The sequence below is a fragment of the Salmo trutta genome, chromosome 12, assembly GCF_901001165.1.
Source record: "Salmo trutta chromosome 12, fSalTru1.1, whole genome shotgun sequence".
NCBI lineage: Eukaryota > Metazoa > Chordata > Actinopteri > Salmoniformes > Salmonidae > Salmo > Salmo trutta.
Window position 1 is genome coordinate 85,965,440 of NC_042968.1, and position 15,553 is coordinate 85,980,992.

The following is a 15,553-nucleotide window of genomic DNA, read 5'->3' on the forward strand; positions in this document are numbered from 1 at the left end:
TTCGTTTTTTTCCTTCAATTTTAATATACATCAGTAATACATAATTTAATATACTATATCTCAATTATTCACCCAATGTATCTCACAACTACATAACATCTTAAATTCATTTCTTGACATTGAATGAACGTTACTGTGGCAAAGTTAAAATGCATAGGCCTATCGACAACTGAACGAGAGGATGAAAAGGCTCTTAGACTAAATTACGGTTTGTCAATTTCAACATGGCTAAATAAATTAGTCATTTCACCTCATACCTGGGTTAATGGTTCAAATACTTTAGGTGTGTGCTTGATTGAGCTTGTACAGTGTTAATGGAACCAAGGAAAGTCCCAAAAGTGCAAACCCCATCAACCCAGGTCCAATATCTGTACAATCTTTCCCCTCGACACATTCTTGACCAACAGAAAGCTAATATGAACCCTGGAGTCTGAGTATGAGTGGTAGGGCATTGCCTAGCTACTCAACCACCAAACTATTTTAGTTAAAACAAGGGTAAACTAGCTCAACACAAACCATTCTGATATCTTTAGTTATTCAGACCTGGCATCCAACGGAGTACATTTTTCGAAATTTATTTTTACTTTCAACTGATCAAAATACTTTCAACTACAAAAATTATAAACACACTAGAACCCTTTTGGGGCTATGAGTCCCTGTGATAAAATATACATAACTGGCAACACGGAGACCAGTCTCAGAGCTGCTGGTTAACTGTGGAAAACTTGTTACAAATTTTACAGAGATCAAAACAAAAAAAGCCTCCGAGGCACAGACAGACTTACTGAGCTGCAGTATCACTGTTTGATTGTACTTTTCCCCATACACACAAGCACCAAAACATTTCACTGAAGAACAAACCCGACCACAATAGAGGAAATCTGATAAGATTAAGAACAATATGAGTTAGATATTTTTGCAGCATATCTGACATACCCATGAACACTAAAACATGGCAGCACAATTCTGATCTTTTGCCCAATTATTCGCAAAATATCTGATTGGTCAAACGACATTAGCGGCATATCAGAATTGGGCTGCCTGTGTAAATGCAGCCTTCGTCTACAGAGTTAAAGTGATTCATATACTTGAATAAATGACCATTGAAACAGACGCTAGTAGATTATCACAAACAGAGTACAGTTAATTTTTACAAAATGGCCACTCACAACACAGAAGAGTAGAGAGAATTACCCAGAGTGTAGTATAGAGCATTGGGTTTTCCAACTCCAGTCCTAGAGAGTGAAGGCTTTTGTTCTAACCCTGCACTAACACACCAGTTTCAAGTAATCAATTATTCATGGTCTGTCTGGAACTTGATTAGTTGAATAAGGTGTTAGTGTTGGGAGTCAGGACCCACTGTCCTAGGGATCTCCAGCGTGTTAGTGTAGGACTGGAACAAAACCCTGCAGGTCCAGTAGATTCCTCAGGACCAGAGTAGGACCCCCTCTGCTGTAGAGTCTAACCTGGGAGATACAGGAGATAATACAGTACCTGGAAAGATATAGCTTTATTAGCGCTTAAATGGCATAGAAAGGTAGCTATTTAGCTATCTGAATGACATCGCACTATAAAAAAGGTCAAACAGACGTGTTACATTACATGTAATCTAGTAGTACGACACAAAAAAAAAAAACTACCTTTACACATCGAAAAAAATACTGAAATTAATTCCAAAGACTAAGGGTCAGACTTACTAAGCGTTTGCATCAATTGCAACACCTTTTTTCCCCAGCTGAGGATAAGATACCAAAAAAAAACTGCTTTAACACTAGGCTACACTGTGTGCTTTCACTTAATGTCTTACTCCATTCGGTAACAATCATTTTACCCCTTTGTTCTCCTTTCTGGCTAATTCCCACAGGCTTAGTAACATACCGCACACAAAAACACACAAATTAACACCATGTATAAAAGCGATTGCACACAGCAACACAACAGCCCCGATCTCTCTGGGGAGCCGTAGATGTTCCTTCACTGACATCAGGTGCTAAATCCACATGTCAGTTCAGACAGAACCAGAGCACTTATTCATAAAGCTTCTTAGACTAGGAATACTGACCTTGGATCAGGTTCACCCTTTGTTCATATGTTATTCACTATGATCTAAAAATAAAAAAAAATAAAAAACAGATCCTAAATCAGCACCCTAATCTCTGGTCCAGAGCTGCAGTTGTACTTCACATTCCCTCTGCTTGAGTGGTCCTGCCTTTAGTCCAGACTTCTAATATAAAAAATGAGGGCCCGTATTCATAAAGCATTGTAGGATTAGGAGTGCTGATGAAGGATACATACATATTTTTTCCCCCAGGGGTTGCCTGGCTACCCAAGCTCCTTGCTCCACCCGAAAGCTGCACCACACCCACGGGTGTTAATTTATTCTCCGCAATGAGTCTAAATCTGAGTACTTCCACAACGATTTCTAGAACGGAAAAACATTCTAACCGTTCTGATTGGCCCCAGAAACAGATGGGTTGGGCCAGAGCCAGAACACACACGGTTAAAGTAGAGGTTTGATTAGTTAGAGATGAGCCAATCGCTGATTACTTTGTTTTGTACAACACCCCTCATTTTGATATCACCGCAAACGACTTCAATAGCTAGGTTTCCATCCAATTGGCGTCAGATTTCCATGTGAATATAAAAAAAATCTGCAGAGATGAGTTTCCATCAAAATACCTTTTGCGGATTCACATGTACCGAATAAAAAAGTTAAGAGTTTCCATGGCATTTTCAACACTTGAACCTGCTGATGGTTTTGTCACAAAAACATGTTGCGTTACATAGCGAATGTGGCCACGCTTGTATTGGCTTGTGCGCTTTAGTCAACAGCTCAGATCAGTGTTCACCAACCTTTAAGTCAAGATCACTTTCGCAGTCAAAACGCAACACGAGATATACCGCTCAGGATTACTATTTTAAACATGACTGAAGAAAATGTAACATTAACCCAATAAAAACAGTTGTGTAAGAATGAGGTTTGTGCAGTAGGCCTAATATATTATCACAGCATATTGGCTATATGCCTAGCCTGCCAATATTTCTAAACTTGAGATTTGATTACAATATAGATCAGTTGGTGTAGCACTTGCAAGGCACAGCTGACTATAGTGCTGAATACATATTTTTAACATGAACTCGCTCATAAAATGAGCAGCTCTTTGCTGTATTCTTTGACAGTCTCTCTGTGGTAATGGTTTTACAAGTTATTACATCTAAGTTAGGCTATGTGTCAAACTTTGCTATGGCCTGGGGTCGTGGAAGCTCTGTAGACACTGTGATTTGATATCAGATTGGCCACCCCATTAGGCCCACTCGATTTAGCCACAGATCTCCCGGTCCCCCAGTTTAACTTTTCAGACAACTGAAATGGTTCAAAATGGGAACTTTGCTTACCCGGTGCGCAGGGCTTCTCAAATCAAGCGCACCTCTCGCCAACAGCTCAACATGAATTTAAAAGGAGCGCAAGCCTTTAATGTTGGATTTTCTACAGAAATGTTTGGTGATAGACTAGGAATGCCTTGAAGATCGACCGGTTGGTGACAACTGGCCTGCATGATTAAATTATTAAGAGAAATATCATTTTTATTTGTCAAACGGCAGCCAAACATCGATCATCATGTCACTAGAATAAGACCCTCGATATTTATTGGAAAGCAGCAAGATAATCACCTTGCACTTTCACCACCATGTGAAGTTCCTCATAACTTATTTCATATGAAGCCTAATAAACTGCATGCTTTCCCCGAGTCGTAATGGGAGGACCCCCAGTTCTCGCATAATACATTTTACGACACAAAAAGATCCCACCTTGTCTAGCGTATTTTGTTTTGTCTACATTTGGAAAGTTCACTGAAAAATTTGCTTTTTCCATCAAGGCTATTGTGGCATTTTTGACCTAACATGTACTTTACTCGCATAAAAAAAAAAGGTTGGATGGAAACATGCCTGGTTAATGATGGCAGTCCTAGATCAGTACTCCTACTCCGAGATGCTTTGTAAATAATGCTTTAGCTGTGCTTTACATTCTCTCCGCTTGGCTCGTCTTTAGGCCAGGCTTCACTTCAGTCAGTATTATGAACCAGGGTTCCAACCATAGAACTAGAATGAGATTATATCGCCAACCCTCCTGTTCTGCCAAGCTCCCTGTTGAATCACCCCTCTAGTCTACCCATCCCAGAGACACACAGTCTGGCTGCTTTACAGATCACACCATATTCCCCATACTGTAGGGTTAGAGCTGCGATGCATGTCAGGCATTGTCTCAAATTAGACACCCTATTTCCTTGTTTCACTACGTCACACGTGTCAAACTCGTTCCACGGAGGGCCACTCCTCCTTTGTACTTGATTGATGAATTAAGGTCATTAATTAGTAAGGAACTCCGCTCACCTGGTTGTCTAGGTCTTAACCTGCAGACACTCGGCACTCAGTTGAATGAGTGACATCCCTGGACTACATAGTGCACTATATTAAGGCTGTTATGACACCCTATCCCCTACATAGTGCACTGCTTTTAAAGCTGCAATATGTACATTTTTGGGCGATCTGACCGAATTCACATAAAAATGTGAGTTATAGATCTGTCATTCTAATTGAAAGCAAGTCTAAGTGGTAGATATGTTCTATGTGCGCTATTTCTATGCTCCCCGTGCTTAAGTTACGTTTACTTTCAGATTTGTACACCAGTTTCAAACAGCTAAAAAATACAATATTTTAGGTTATGGAAAAAATATTTCACAGCAGTTGAGATGGTACAATGATTCTCTACACTATACTTTTCTGTTTGTCACAAACTCAAATTAGGCAAACTATTAGGATTTTTGCAACCAGGAAATGGCACAGCAGTTTCCGCATAGTGCATCTTTAACTAGTGCACTATATGGGATACAGGGTGCCATTTGAGACGTAGCCAGATACATACAGAACATGTCCAGACTAGACTATATAAGACCTGGCTCGAAGCCTTTTCTCAATGCTGATTTACATCAACCTGATTAGAGTAGAATGGTACTGTGCAACAATGACGAGAGGATCTTTGGATTAGTAACTCATACCTAAAACAACTCCCTCATTTAAAAACAAACTGTCAATCTATCTACTTTAAATATAATCTCAACCTCTGACTACCCAACTACCTACTATTTACATATCTATTAAGTACGGTAATACATTTACACAAATCCTTGATTGTATTACAATATGGCGGTTAAAGGAGCTATATGTAACTCGTTGTCAATTTCACAAGAGACGGTCCATGACCAATAAGAAGGCTGCACCATTAGAATGCAATTTTGTGTGAGCCCAATAACCTTTTTTGGGGAAGAAAATATGATGAAACACTATCATTCCACAATTACTATAGATATATTAAGGGCATTTTCCATACAGCTCCTTTAAGCACAAGATAAACAGCATGGAAAGAAAGTGAGTTTGGTCCAGGGTTAGCAATATTAGCATTGTCTACTAAGATGGCTGTGCCTCCTCTGGTTTGAAGCTCTACCTACTGGCTGTTTTAAGAGGTGGACCCCAGTGTGAGTGAGCGGAGCCTAACAGGCCTTTCACATTATTCGCACAAGGCGTTTTGCTCACAGCGAGAACACCACACACATGCGTTGGAAAGGTCAAACAATTATTTGAACTTTGATGAGTGCAGGCAACAGCAGTGACAGACACCCTCAGAGCCTTCGCAACACAGCATGCCCTTTGGAGCTTGTTCTTTTCCGCCATTGGATAACAGTGGCTTTGTGCTGTGTCGTATAAGTGTGAATAATGTTAAAGGCCAGCGGTTGTCCTGTAATTAGGTGGTGGTGTGTGGAGAGGGTTGGAGCAGGGTAGGGTTAGTAATTAGGTGGGTGAACAGGGTAAATTAGGGCTGCAGGAAGGAGCTGATGGAGCTGATGAAGTCCAGGGGTTTGTCTGCGTGGATCCAGTGGCTGGCGTCTGGGATGTACTGGATGTCTGCACAGGGGAACAACCGCTGGATCTCTGGATAGTCCTCAGAACTGAGCGGGAGAGGAGAACGAGAGAGCAGAACGAGAGAGGGAGAGCAGAACGAGAGCGGGAGCAGAACGAGAGGCAAAAGATGGAAGAGAGAAGAGTCAAAGTAAGGAAACAGAAGACACCAAATCATAGTTGAAATATTACAAAGCAGTCTTACACCAATGACCACTATTAAACTGTAGAACAGATGACATCTTATACCTGATGTAGGCAGAACTGGCTCCACCCAGGAAGAGGGTGGGGCCCTCGTATGTGGTTTCGAAGGTAGGGAAGCTCATGATGTCATCAAGGTGCGCAGCGATGGCGTCCAGGTTGACTCTCCAGGCGTAGTGTCCGTTCTGCTCCACCAGGTTGGTCAGCAGGAACTGGCGCACTGAGCGCTCCTGAACACAGGAAGGAACGCGACACCATTACTAAACAAACAATCACCGGGTATGTCCTCCAAATGCCTTCTCTTTGGTTACAAAAGAAAAGACATTTCAATGGAAAGCATTTACAGTATATAATATTGCTTTTTACTCAATTCCAAAGCCCTTTAGATGGTGCTTGGGGATTAGTCAACAACCAATTGAAGAGTGCTTTATATCCATTTGATTTCACAACGCATTCATTCATTCTCCAAGGACTAGAGATGTTAACAGTTAAATCGGTTAGCTGCCAAAAGTACATTTAACTGGTCATGTTGATCGGTCAATGGGTTAATTTGCATAATTTACTGGAATTGCATTTTGGCAATAAAATGGTATTGTTTTACATTCGCTACTTCATTACAGTAGTTATATGTTCAATAACATAGCCTTTCAGCTGTCAGACGATTGGCTTGCTACTGTTGTAGTGACAGGTTGTGTGAACCCTGGGTGGTATTAACAGTAGTATTTATTAAAGGATCCCTATTAGCCGCTGCCTTATGGGTTCCATTAACATTAGGTAATTAGTTAATATATATATATAGTGTCACGTCATGCCAGAGATCCCCTGTTTTGGTTAGAGATGATCACGAAGGACAAGATATGGTCAGAGAGGGCGCTTCCTGTTTGGAATCTTCTCAGGTTTGGCCTGCCAAATGAGTTCTGTTATACTCACAGATACCATTCAAACAGTTTTAGAAACTTTGTAGTGTTTTCTATCCAAAGCTAATAATTACATGCATATTCTAGTTTCTGGGCAGGAGTAATAATCAGATTAAAATCGGGTACGTTTTTTATCCGGCCGTGAAAATACTGCCCCCTAGCCATAAGAGGTTAAACAGCCCTGTCTGTAAACAATTGTTGGAAAAATGACTTGTGTCATGCACAAAGTAGATGTCCTAACCGACTTGCCAAAACTATAGTTTGTTAACAAGACAATTGTGGAGTGGTTGAAAATGAGCATTAATGACCCCAACCTAAGTGTATGTAAACTTCCGACTTCAACTGTATGTACTATGCTTATTGGTCATAGTATGGATATAGTTAGTATGCCAAAAGTTCCCGGATGTAGTACTACATTCGCCAAAATACTAAATATACAAGCAGTGGACACTATTTCCGTGCTTTTAGGGCACATAATGCAATTCTTCAGAAAATGGGCGTGGCTTCACAACATTTGCAGATTTGAAGAAAATATGCAGCCCAAGTTCAATGAAAGCAGTACAAATTCATTGCTTTAACCAATTACAACAAATGTTAAGAAAATGTTGAGCAATTTAGTAAAGTAATGACTTTTCAAATACATTCCACGTTATGTTGACTGACAATTTGTTAGCTATGCTATCCTTTACGGGGCGCATAACATATCAATACAGCAGTATATACCGCACGTTAGCTTGCTACCTAACGTTAGTTGGCTACTAATACATCGAACTTGCAAGTATATTAACTACATGCTAACTATCCAACATTTATTGACTTGATTATTCACGTCATTCTTGGCTAAGCGGGATAGTTGTTGTGCGTTCAATGGACATTGTTAATTCAGTGCAGTCGTAAATTCACTCTGGCTATCTACTCCGATTTCAGAGCACTCGAGTCTGAGTGTGCCAGAAAGCTCGGATCAACCCTACTCCTTGGCCAGTGTCCAGTGTGCGCTCTGAACGCTCCGAGAACGAAACGCTCTGAATTTACAAATGCTCAGAGCGCACGCTGGCACTCCAGATTGAATTTACAAACACACCCAAAGTCATAAGATGTCTAGCTAGTAATTTGTTACCCTAACAAGCTAGCAAGAGGTTGCATAGCAACATAATCAACTTCAGGTAGACGGGCGTAGTGCTAGTACGCTCAACTGAAAGGATAACAGTTTACAGTATACTAAAATTAACTAATAGTATATAGTCATTAAGTGTGTAGTATACAGTATTGGTATTCGAACACAGCTCTGGTGTTAACAGTAGTGTGAACCCTGGTGGTAATAACAGTAGTGATAGCCAGTGAGGAGCTTGCACTAACCTTGACCAGTTTGCGTAGCTGGTCCTCGGCCATGCGGCGGGCGGTCGAGCGAGGGATGTCGCTAGAGATCTTCACATCCTTCATGGCCTGGATGTAGGAGTGGAAGTTGGTACGGGTGGTGGTCTGGGCTGGACTGATGTCCACCACCACCAACCTCTCCACCAGGCCAGGCTACCGGAAGATATATGGGGAAAGCAAAGAGAAGGGGGTGATTGGGGGGAGGGGGAGAGTGATGAAGAGACAGGTAGAAGGAGGGAGAGAAAAGGAAGAGGGAGAAGAGGAAGAAATCAGAACCGGAAAGAAAAAGAAAAGTTCTGCCCCTTCTACACAATGGGAAAGTGTGACCACATCAGTTTCTAAAATCTTCTTAAGAGGCATAGAGTAGAACTAAATTAACCCACGAATGTGAATATCATTTTATATACCGTATACAGTGAATTTGAAAAGTATTCATACTGACTTTTTCCCCAACATTGTTACGTTACAGCCTTACTCTAAAATTGATTGAGGAAAAACAATCAACACCCCATGACAAAACGAAAACAGGTTTAGACATTTTTGCAAACTTAAAAATCAAACAGAAATACCTTATTTACATAAGTATTTAGACCCATTGCTATGAGACTGAAAATTGATTTCAGGTGCATCCTGTTTCCATTGATCATCCTTGAGATTTCTACAACTTGATTCAATTGATTAGACATGATTTGGAAAGGTACACACCTCTCTATTTAAAGTCCCACAGTTGACAGTGCAAAAACCAAGCCACGAGGTTGAAGGAATTGTCCATAGAGCTCCGAGACAGATCTGGGGAAGGGTACCAAAACATTTCTGCAGCATTGAAGGTCCCCAAGAACACAGTAGCCTCCATCATTCTTAACTGGAAGAAGTTTGGACTCTTCCTAGTGCTGGCTGCCCAGCCAAACTGAGCAATCAGGGGAGAAAGGTCTTGGTCAGGGAGGTGACCAAGAACCTGATGATCACTGACAGAGCTCCAGAATTCCTCTGTGAAGATGGGAGAAACTTCAAGAAGGACAACCATCTCTGCAGCACTCCACCAATCAGGCCTTTATGGTAGAGTGGCCACTCTTCAGTAAAAGGCACATGATAGCCTGCTTGGAGTTTGCCAAAAGGCAGCTAAAGGACTCTGACCATGACAAACAAGATTCTCTGGTCTGATGAAACCAAAATTGAACTCTTTAGCCTGAATGCCAACCATCACGTCTGGAGGAAACCTGGCACCATCCCTACGGTGAAGCATGGTGGAGGCAGCATCATGCTGTGGAGATGTTTTTCAGCGGCAGGGACTGGTAGACTAGTCAGGATCGAGGGAAAGACGAACAGAGCAAAGTAAAGAGAGATCCTTGATGAAACCTGCTCCAAAGCGCTCAGGACCTCAGACTGGTGCGAAAGGTCATCTTCTAATAAGACAGCGACCCTAAGCACACAGCCAAGAGAACGCAGGAGTGGCTTCGGAACAAGTCTCTGAATGTCCTTGTGGCCCAGCCAGAGCCCGGATTTGAACCCGATTGAACATCTCTGGAGAGCCCTGAAATTAGCTGTGCAGCGACTCTCCCCATCCAACCTGACAGAGCTTGAGAGGATCTGCAGAGAAGAACGGGAGAAACTCCCCAAATACCGGTGCTCCAAGCTTGTAGCGTCATACCCAAGAAGACTCAAGACTTTAAAATCGCTGCCAAAGGTGCTTCAGAGAACTGAGAAAAGCATCTGAATACTTATGTAAATGTGTATTTCATTTCTTTACATTAAAAAAATAGATTTTTTTAAATGTTTGCAAATGTATTTTGGCTTTGTCAGTATGAAGTACTGTGTGTAGATTGATGAGGAATAAGGCTGTAAGGTAAAAAAAGTGGTCCGAATACTTTCCGAATGCACTTTATATCCTAAATGACTGCGTTTCCGTGAATTTGATGATATAATCTAAAAGTGCATTCAAAAAAAGTATTGGGACTGGATCCAGGAAGTAAGGCGAGATGGGCAGTCACTTTCCCATGGTACAGTGCAGCAGTAATCATTGCAGGTTTCTAATGTAATTAGTGCAGCTTCAAGTGGCACAGAGACCACAGTGTAGTAAGGATTCATATTGATGTTCCGGGGTCGTTCGTTTGTTCACCTGCGACAGGGCCGTAGTCATGGCGACCTTGCCCCCCATGCTGTGGCCAATCAGGACGCACTTCCCGATGTGCAGCTGGGCGAGCAAGTGCGTCAAGTCATTGGTCATCGCCTCATAGGTCAGATCGGCGCTGTGTGTGCTGGTACCGTGGTTACGGGCGTCGACCGTCAGCACCTGACTGGACAAAGGACAGTTAGGACACTAGGGAGGGGTGGAGAGGAGGGAGATGGAGGGGAGGAGGGAGGGCACAGGGCTATAGGCTAGATGGAAGACTACAGTCCAGTCCTCTGTGATCACTCATTGAAAGGAAGGAGAGTAGAGATTCATTGGGGTGAGAGGAGAGGGAGAGTAGGGTGAGAGGAGAGTAGGGTGGGAGGAGAGTAGGGTGGGAGGAGAGTAGGGTGGGAGGAGGGTACAGGCCATAATCCTGCTGGTATTCATTTCTCACTGGCACTTAACTGCATTACGGTCACTGATTGGTACACATATCTGGTTTCACAACCCTCACCAAATAGAAAGCATGAATAAAACAGCCACCCTCGAAGACCAGAGTGGTGCATAACTGGCTGCATGTGAGAGAATAACAGCCTTATCAGCATGGCTTCAGATAAATTCTATACACTAAATTCAGATGTATTATTTACCTGGTTGTTTAGAGAGAAAGATATCAGTTGAGACCAAGGCATACATAGCCTAGTGTATCCCCCCTCCTCGTGTGTTAGCCATCCTGGATTTACAGTCTAACATTAACATGTGTTGCTCTTTGTGATAAATAAATGTACATTTACATTTTAGTCGCTCTTATCCAGAGCGACTTAGATTAACAATTAGGGTTAAGTGCCTCGCTCAACAGCACATTGACCAATTTTTCACCTAGTCGGCTCGCCCAGGGAACTCCTTTCGGTTACCTGCCCAACGCTCTTAACCACTAGGCTACCTGCCGCCCATGTAATATTTCTGAAACAGTTGTCTGCCTTGTGAGACTATGCGTTACCTTTCGGCCTGTCCTCTGCACCAGGGACTTGGCTATAGAGTGGAAGTTGGACTTGCTGCCAAACAGCCCATGGAGGAACACCAGGGGGGTGCCGTCCCCTGTCCCGTCAAACACGTCATAGGTTAGGTTCACAGGGCTGCAAGAGACAATAGAATAATACATTGTTAGAGTTAACATACACACAAAAGTATTTGTAAATGCCTTCAAATTAGTGGAGTCGGGTATTGCTGACAGGTGTATAAAATCAAGCACACAGCTATGCAATCTCCATACAGAAACATTTGCAGTAGAATTAATTTACTGAAGAGCTCAATGACTTTCAATGGGGCACTGTCATAGCATGCCACCTTTCCAACAAGTCAGTTCGTCAAATTTCTGCCCTGATCAACTAAGCGCTGTTATTGTGAAGTGGAAATGTCTAGGAGCATAGCTCGTCTGTCCTCGGTTGCAACACTCACTACCGAGTTCCAAACTGCCTCTGGAAGCAATGCAGCACAATAACTGTTCTTCGGGAGCTTCATAAAATGGGTTTCCATGGCCGAGCAGCTGCACAGAAGCCTAAGATAACCATACACAATGCCAAGCGTCGGCTTGAGTAGTGTAAAGCTCGCCGACATTGGACTCTGGAGCAGTGGAAATGCGTTCTCTGGCTTAATGTACAAATGACCTCGACTAACCTGTACCCCTGCACATTGACTCGGTACCCCCTGTACATAGCCTCGTTATTGTTATTTTGTGTTACTTTTTATTATTTTTACTTTAGTTTATTTGGTAAATATTTTCTTAACTATTCTTGAACTGCACTCTTGGCTTGTAAGTACGCATTTCATGTGACAAATAAAGTTTGATTTGATAAATCACGCTTCATTATCTGGCAGGCCGATGGACAAATCTGAGTTTGGCGGTTGTCAGGAGAACGCTACCTGCCCCAATACATAGAGCCAACTGTAAAGTTTGGTGGAGGAGGAATAATGGACTTGGGCTGTTTTTCATGGTTCGGACTAAGCCCCTTAGTTCCAGTGAAGGGAAATCTTAACGATACAGCACAACAACATTCTAGACGATTCTGTGCTTCAACTTTGTGGCAATAGTTTGGGGAAGGACCTTTCCTGTTTTAGCATGACAATGCTAAAACAGGAAACAGTGCACAAAGCGAGGTCCATACAGAAATGGTTTGTTGAGATCGGTGTGGAAGAACTTGACTGGCCTGCACAGAGCTCTGACCTCAACCCCATCGAACACCTTAGGGATGAATTGGAATACTGACTGCGAGCAAAGTCTAATCGCCCAATGTCAGTGTCCTACCTCACTAATACTTTTGTGGCTGAATGGAAGAAAGTCCCAAACATCTAGTGGAAAGCCTTCCCAGAAGAGTGGAGGCTATTATAGCAGCAAAGGGAGGGACCAACTCCATATTAATGCCCATGATTTTGGAATGAGATGTTCGACGAGCAGGTGTCCACATACTTTCGGTCATGTCGTGTATTTGATAAGAAATCAGCTATCTTCACAGGGGTGCAACAGAGGAAAGAGGCAATGACGTGAATTAATTGTTAACGTATCCTTGGTAATGAATTCGGCTAAGCAATGTAGTAAACAAAACAAGTAACTGACTGTGTCAAAATGATATTCTCATTGAACGATGTAACTGATTTACCATAACGTTACATTGCTAACCTAGGGTAGTTGAAAAAAATACTGAGTAGGGCCGGGGTCATTGTTGGAATGCTGGCCTAGTTGGTTAGCTGGCTAGATAAAATGCTAGTAAAATATTGGGCTTTAGATTTGACAACACACAATACAATCAATGTAAGCAACATCGCATGGGCACACATTGCTTGTCATACAACAGAAAATGTAGAAATATATTAATTTAGTCCGCAGCCAAGTGTACTGCTAACGTTGGTTAGCAAATGTTAGTTAGCTAACTATCTAAATAAAATACCATAGCTACCCCTAAATAACACAAACATATACAAATAAAGATCGATGATTGCTTGAATAATACGATAACCAATTTCTCCTATAATGTTGTTATTCGGTGCATTTACATGAACGTTACGTAGCTAAAGAAGATAGCTAGCTAGAATTTGAACTCGCTGTCAATTTATTAGCCTGGACTGGAGCAAGTAGAGGGCATTAACGTTACCTGGTCGAGCCAACCGCCGGAGCCATCCGCAGCCCGCCACCGCTGAAATCCTGCTGTCCGGTTACAAACCGACATGTTGCCCGTCCGCAGAGAAGTCCTCTCGAGAGAAAGCGACAGAAAACACTCATGACAAGGTAGGCTCGTTTAGTTTTCTTCCAGGCTGACCGACAACATACGCTTTCTATTCTGCAGATTTCGGAGCAGAGAAAATCATTCTCTGACTGACATTAGAAGAGAATGAGTCGTCACTAGTTACCACAGCCACAAAGTCATAAACCCCGCCTATTTTTACAATTTCTCTTCTTAAAATGTAACCCTAACATTAACCACATCTAAACCTACCCTTAAATTAAGATCAAAAAGCCATTTTTTTCATACATTTTTACGATATAGCCCAGGTTGACTTTGTGTCTGTGTTATCTAGTGGAAAGCATGTGTGGGAGGAGCGCAAACTGACGCTCTTCGTCATGACGCAAAACGCAGGTCTGGGCTGACGTTTCCGTTCAGTAGTCAGCACGTAACACATGTAGACAAGGAGATGGCGCCAGATCCTTACAACTAATCAAACAAAGCATACATTATATTTTCATTTTGGTCAATCTCATCTACTAGCGTCGAGCGACTTACATTAAACTGAGGTAGATAAAAAGTTACAACAATATCACAGTCATTGCAATTCAAAACGTTCCTCAATAACACATTTCCTCTGCAAAAGCAGCTTGTAGAAGCTGAGTGCGACTGTGTGAAGTAAACAGTGATTGAAGTGTTGAAAAAGAGGTCACCAAGAAAAACTACTGACAAAATGTTTTTAATTCATACCCCTTGATTTATTCCACATAAAGGTGAAATAAATAAATAAAACATTACAGCCCGAATTCAAAAATGATTAATATATATATATCACCCATCTACACACAATACCCCATAGTGACAAAGTGAACATATATTTGTAGAAATTTTAGCACATTTAATTTAAATGAAATACATAAATATTTAATATACTTAAGTATTCACATGCCTTTGCTATGACGCTCCAAATTGAGCTCAGGTGCATCCAATTTCCTTTGATCACCCTTGAGACGTCGCTACAACTTGATTGAAGTCCACCTGTGGCCAATTTAATTGTTTGGACATGATTTAGAAAGACACTTGTCTATATAAAGCCCCATAGTTTACAGTGCATGTCAGAAAGTCTTACTGTATGTTCTTCTCACAGAAGAAAGTTTCTGATAATATACAGTCAATTCTGAATGGACAGTGTATGGAGAGGGTTTCTAAGTGTTTGAGTCTATGGTTCAATGATATATGTGGAAAGATCGTGTCATAAATGTTGAAACAAAGTGTTTAGAAGGTGATGAATCTTATGCACTCGGTCTCTGGTTATGAATGGGGTGCTGGCAACACAATCGTTGATGGATATTTATAGAGCTCTGATCAGGACGACAATTGATTTAGGGGTGTATAGTTTATGGAACAGCGGTGAAGACTTGGCTTCAGAGGATGGACAGAATCCAGTATATAGCTTTAAGGATATGTATTGATGCTTTTAGGCTCCTGAGTGGCGCAGCGGTCTACGGCACTGCTTCTCAGTGCAAGAGGCGCCACTACAGTCCCTGGTTCAAATCCAGGCTGTATCACATCTGGCCGTGATTGGGAGTCCCATAGAGCGGCGCACAACTGGCCCAGCGTTGGCTGCGGTAGTCCTTCATTGTAAATAAGAATTTGTTCTTAACTGACTTGCCTAGTTAAATAAATAAAACATGTAAATCAACAGGTAAGATGATCAGCAGGTAAGATGCCTTGGATATATACACATTTTCGTTAGCTTATTGGGTTAGGATGATAAT

At 41.9% G+C, this 15,553-nt stretch overlaps 1 protein-coding gene across 1 annotated transcript; it reads right to left on the reverse strand.

The window, feature by feature from the left end:
* Positions 1–3: 3 nt before the first annotated feature.
* abhd11 (abhydrolase domain containing 11) lies at positions 4–14,142 on the reverse strand. Its single transcript, XM_029770214.1, has 6 exons — positions 13,707–14,142; positions 11,558–11,693; positions 10,564–10,737; positions 8,430–8,600; positions 6,205–6,386; positions 4–6,005 (listed from the first exon to the last, which is right to left on the reverse strand). Exons 1-6 carry the CDS (start codon positions 13,832–13,834, stop codon positions 5,870–5,872), a joined length of 927 nt encoding a protein of 308 aa, XP_029626074.1. The 5' UTR covers positions 13,835–14,142; the 3' UTR covers positions 4–5,869.
* Positions 14,143–15,553: the final 1,411 nt, after the last annotated feature.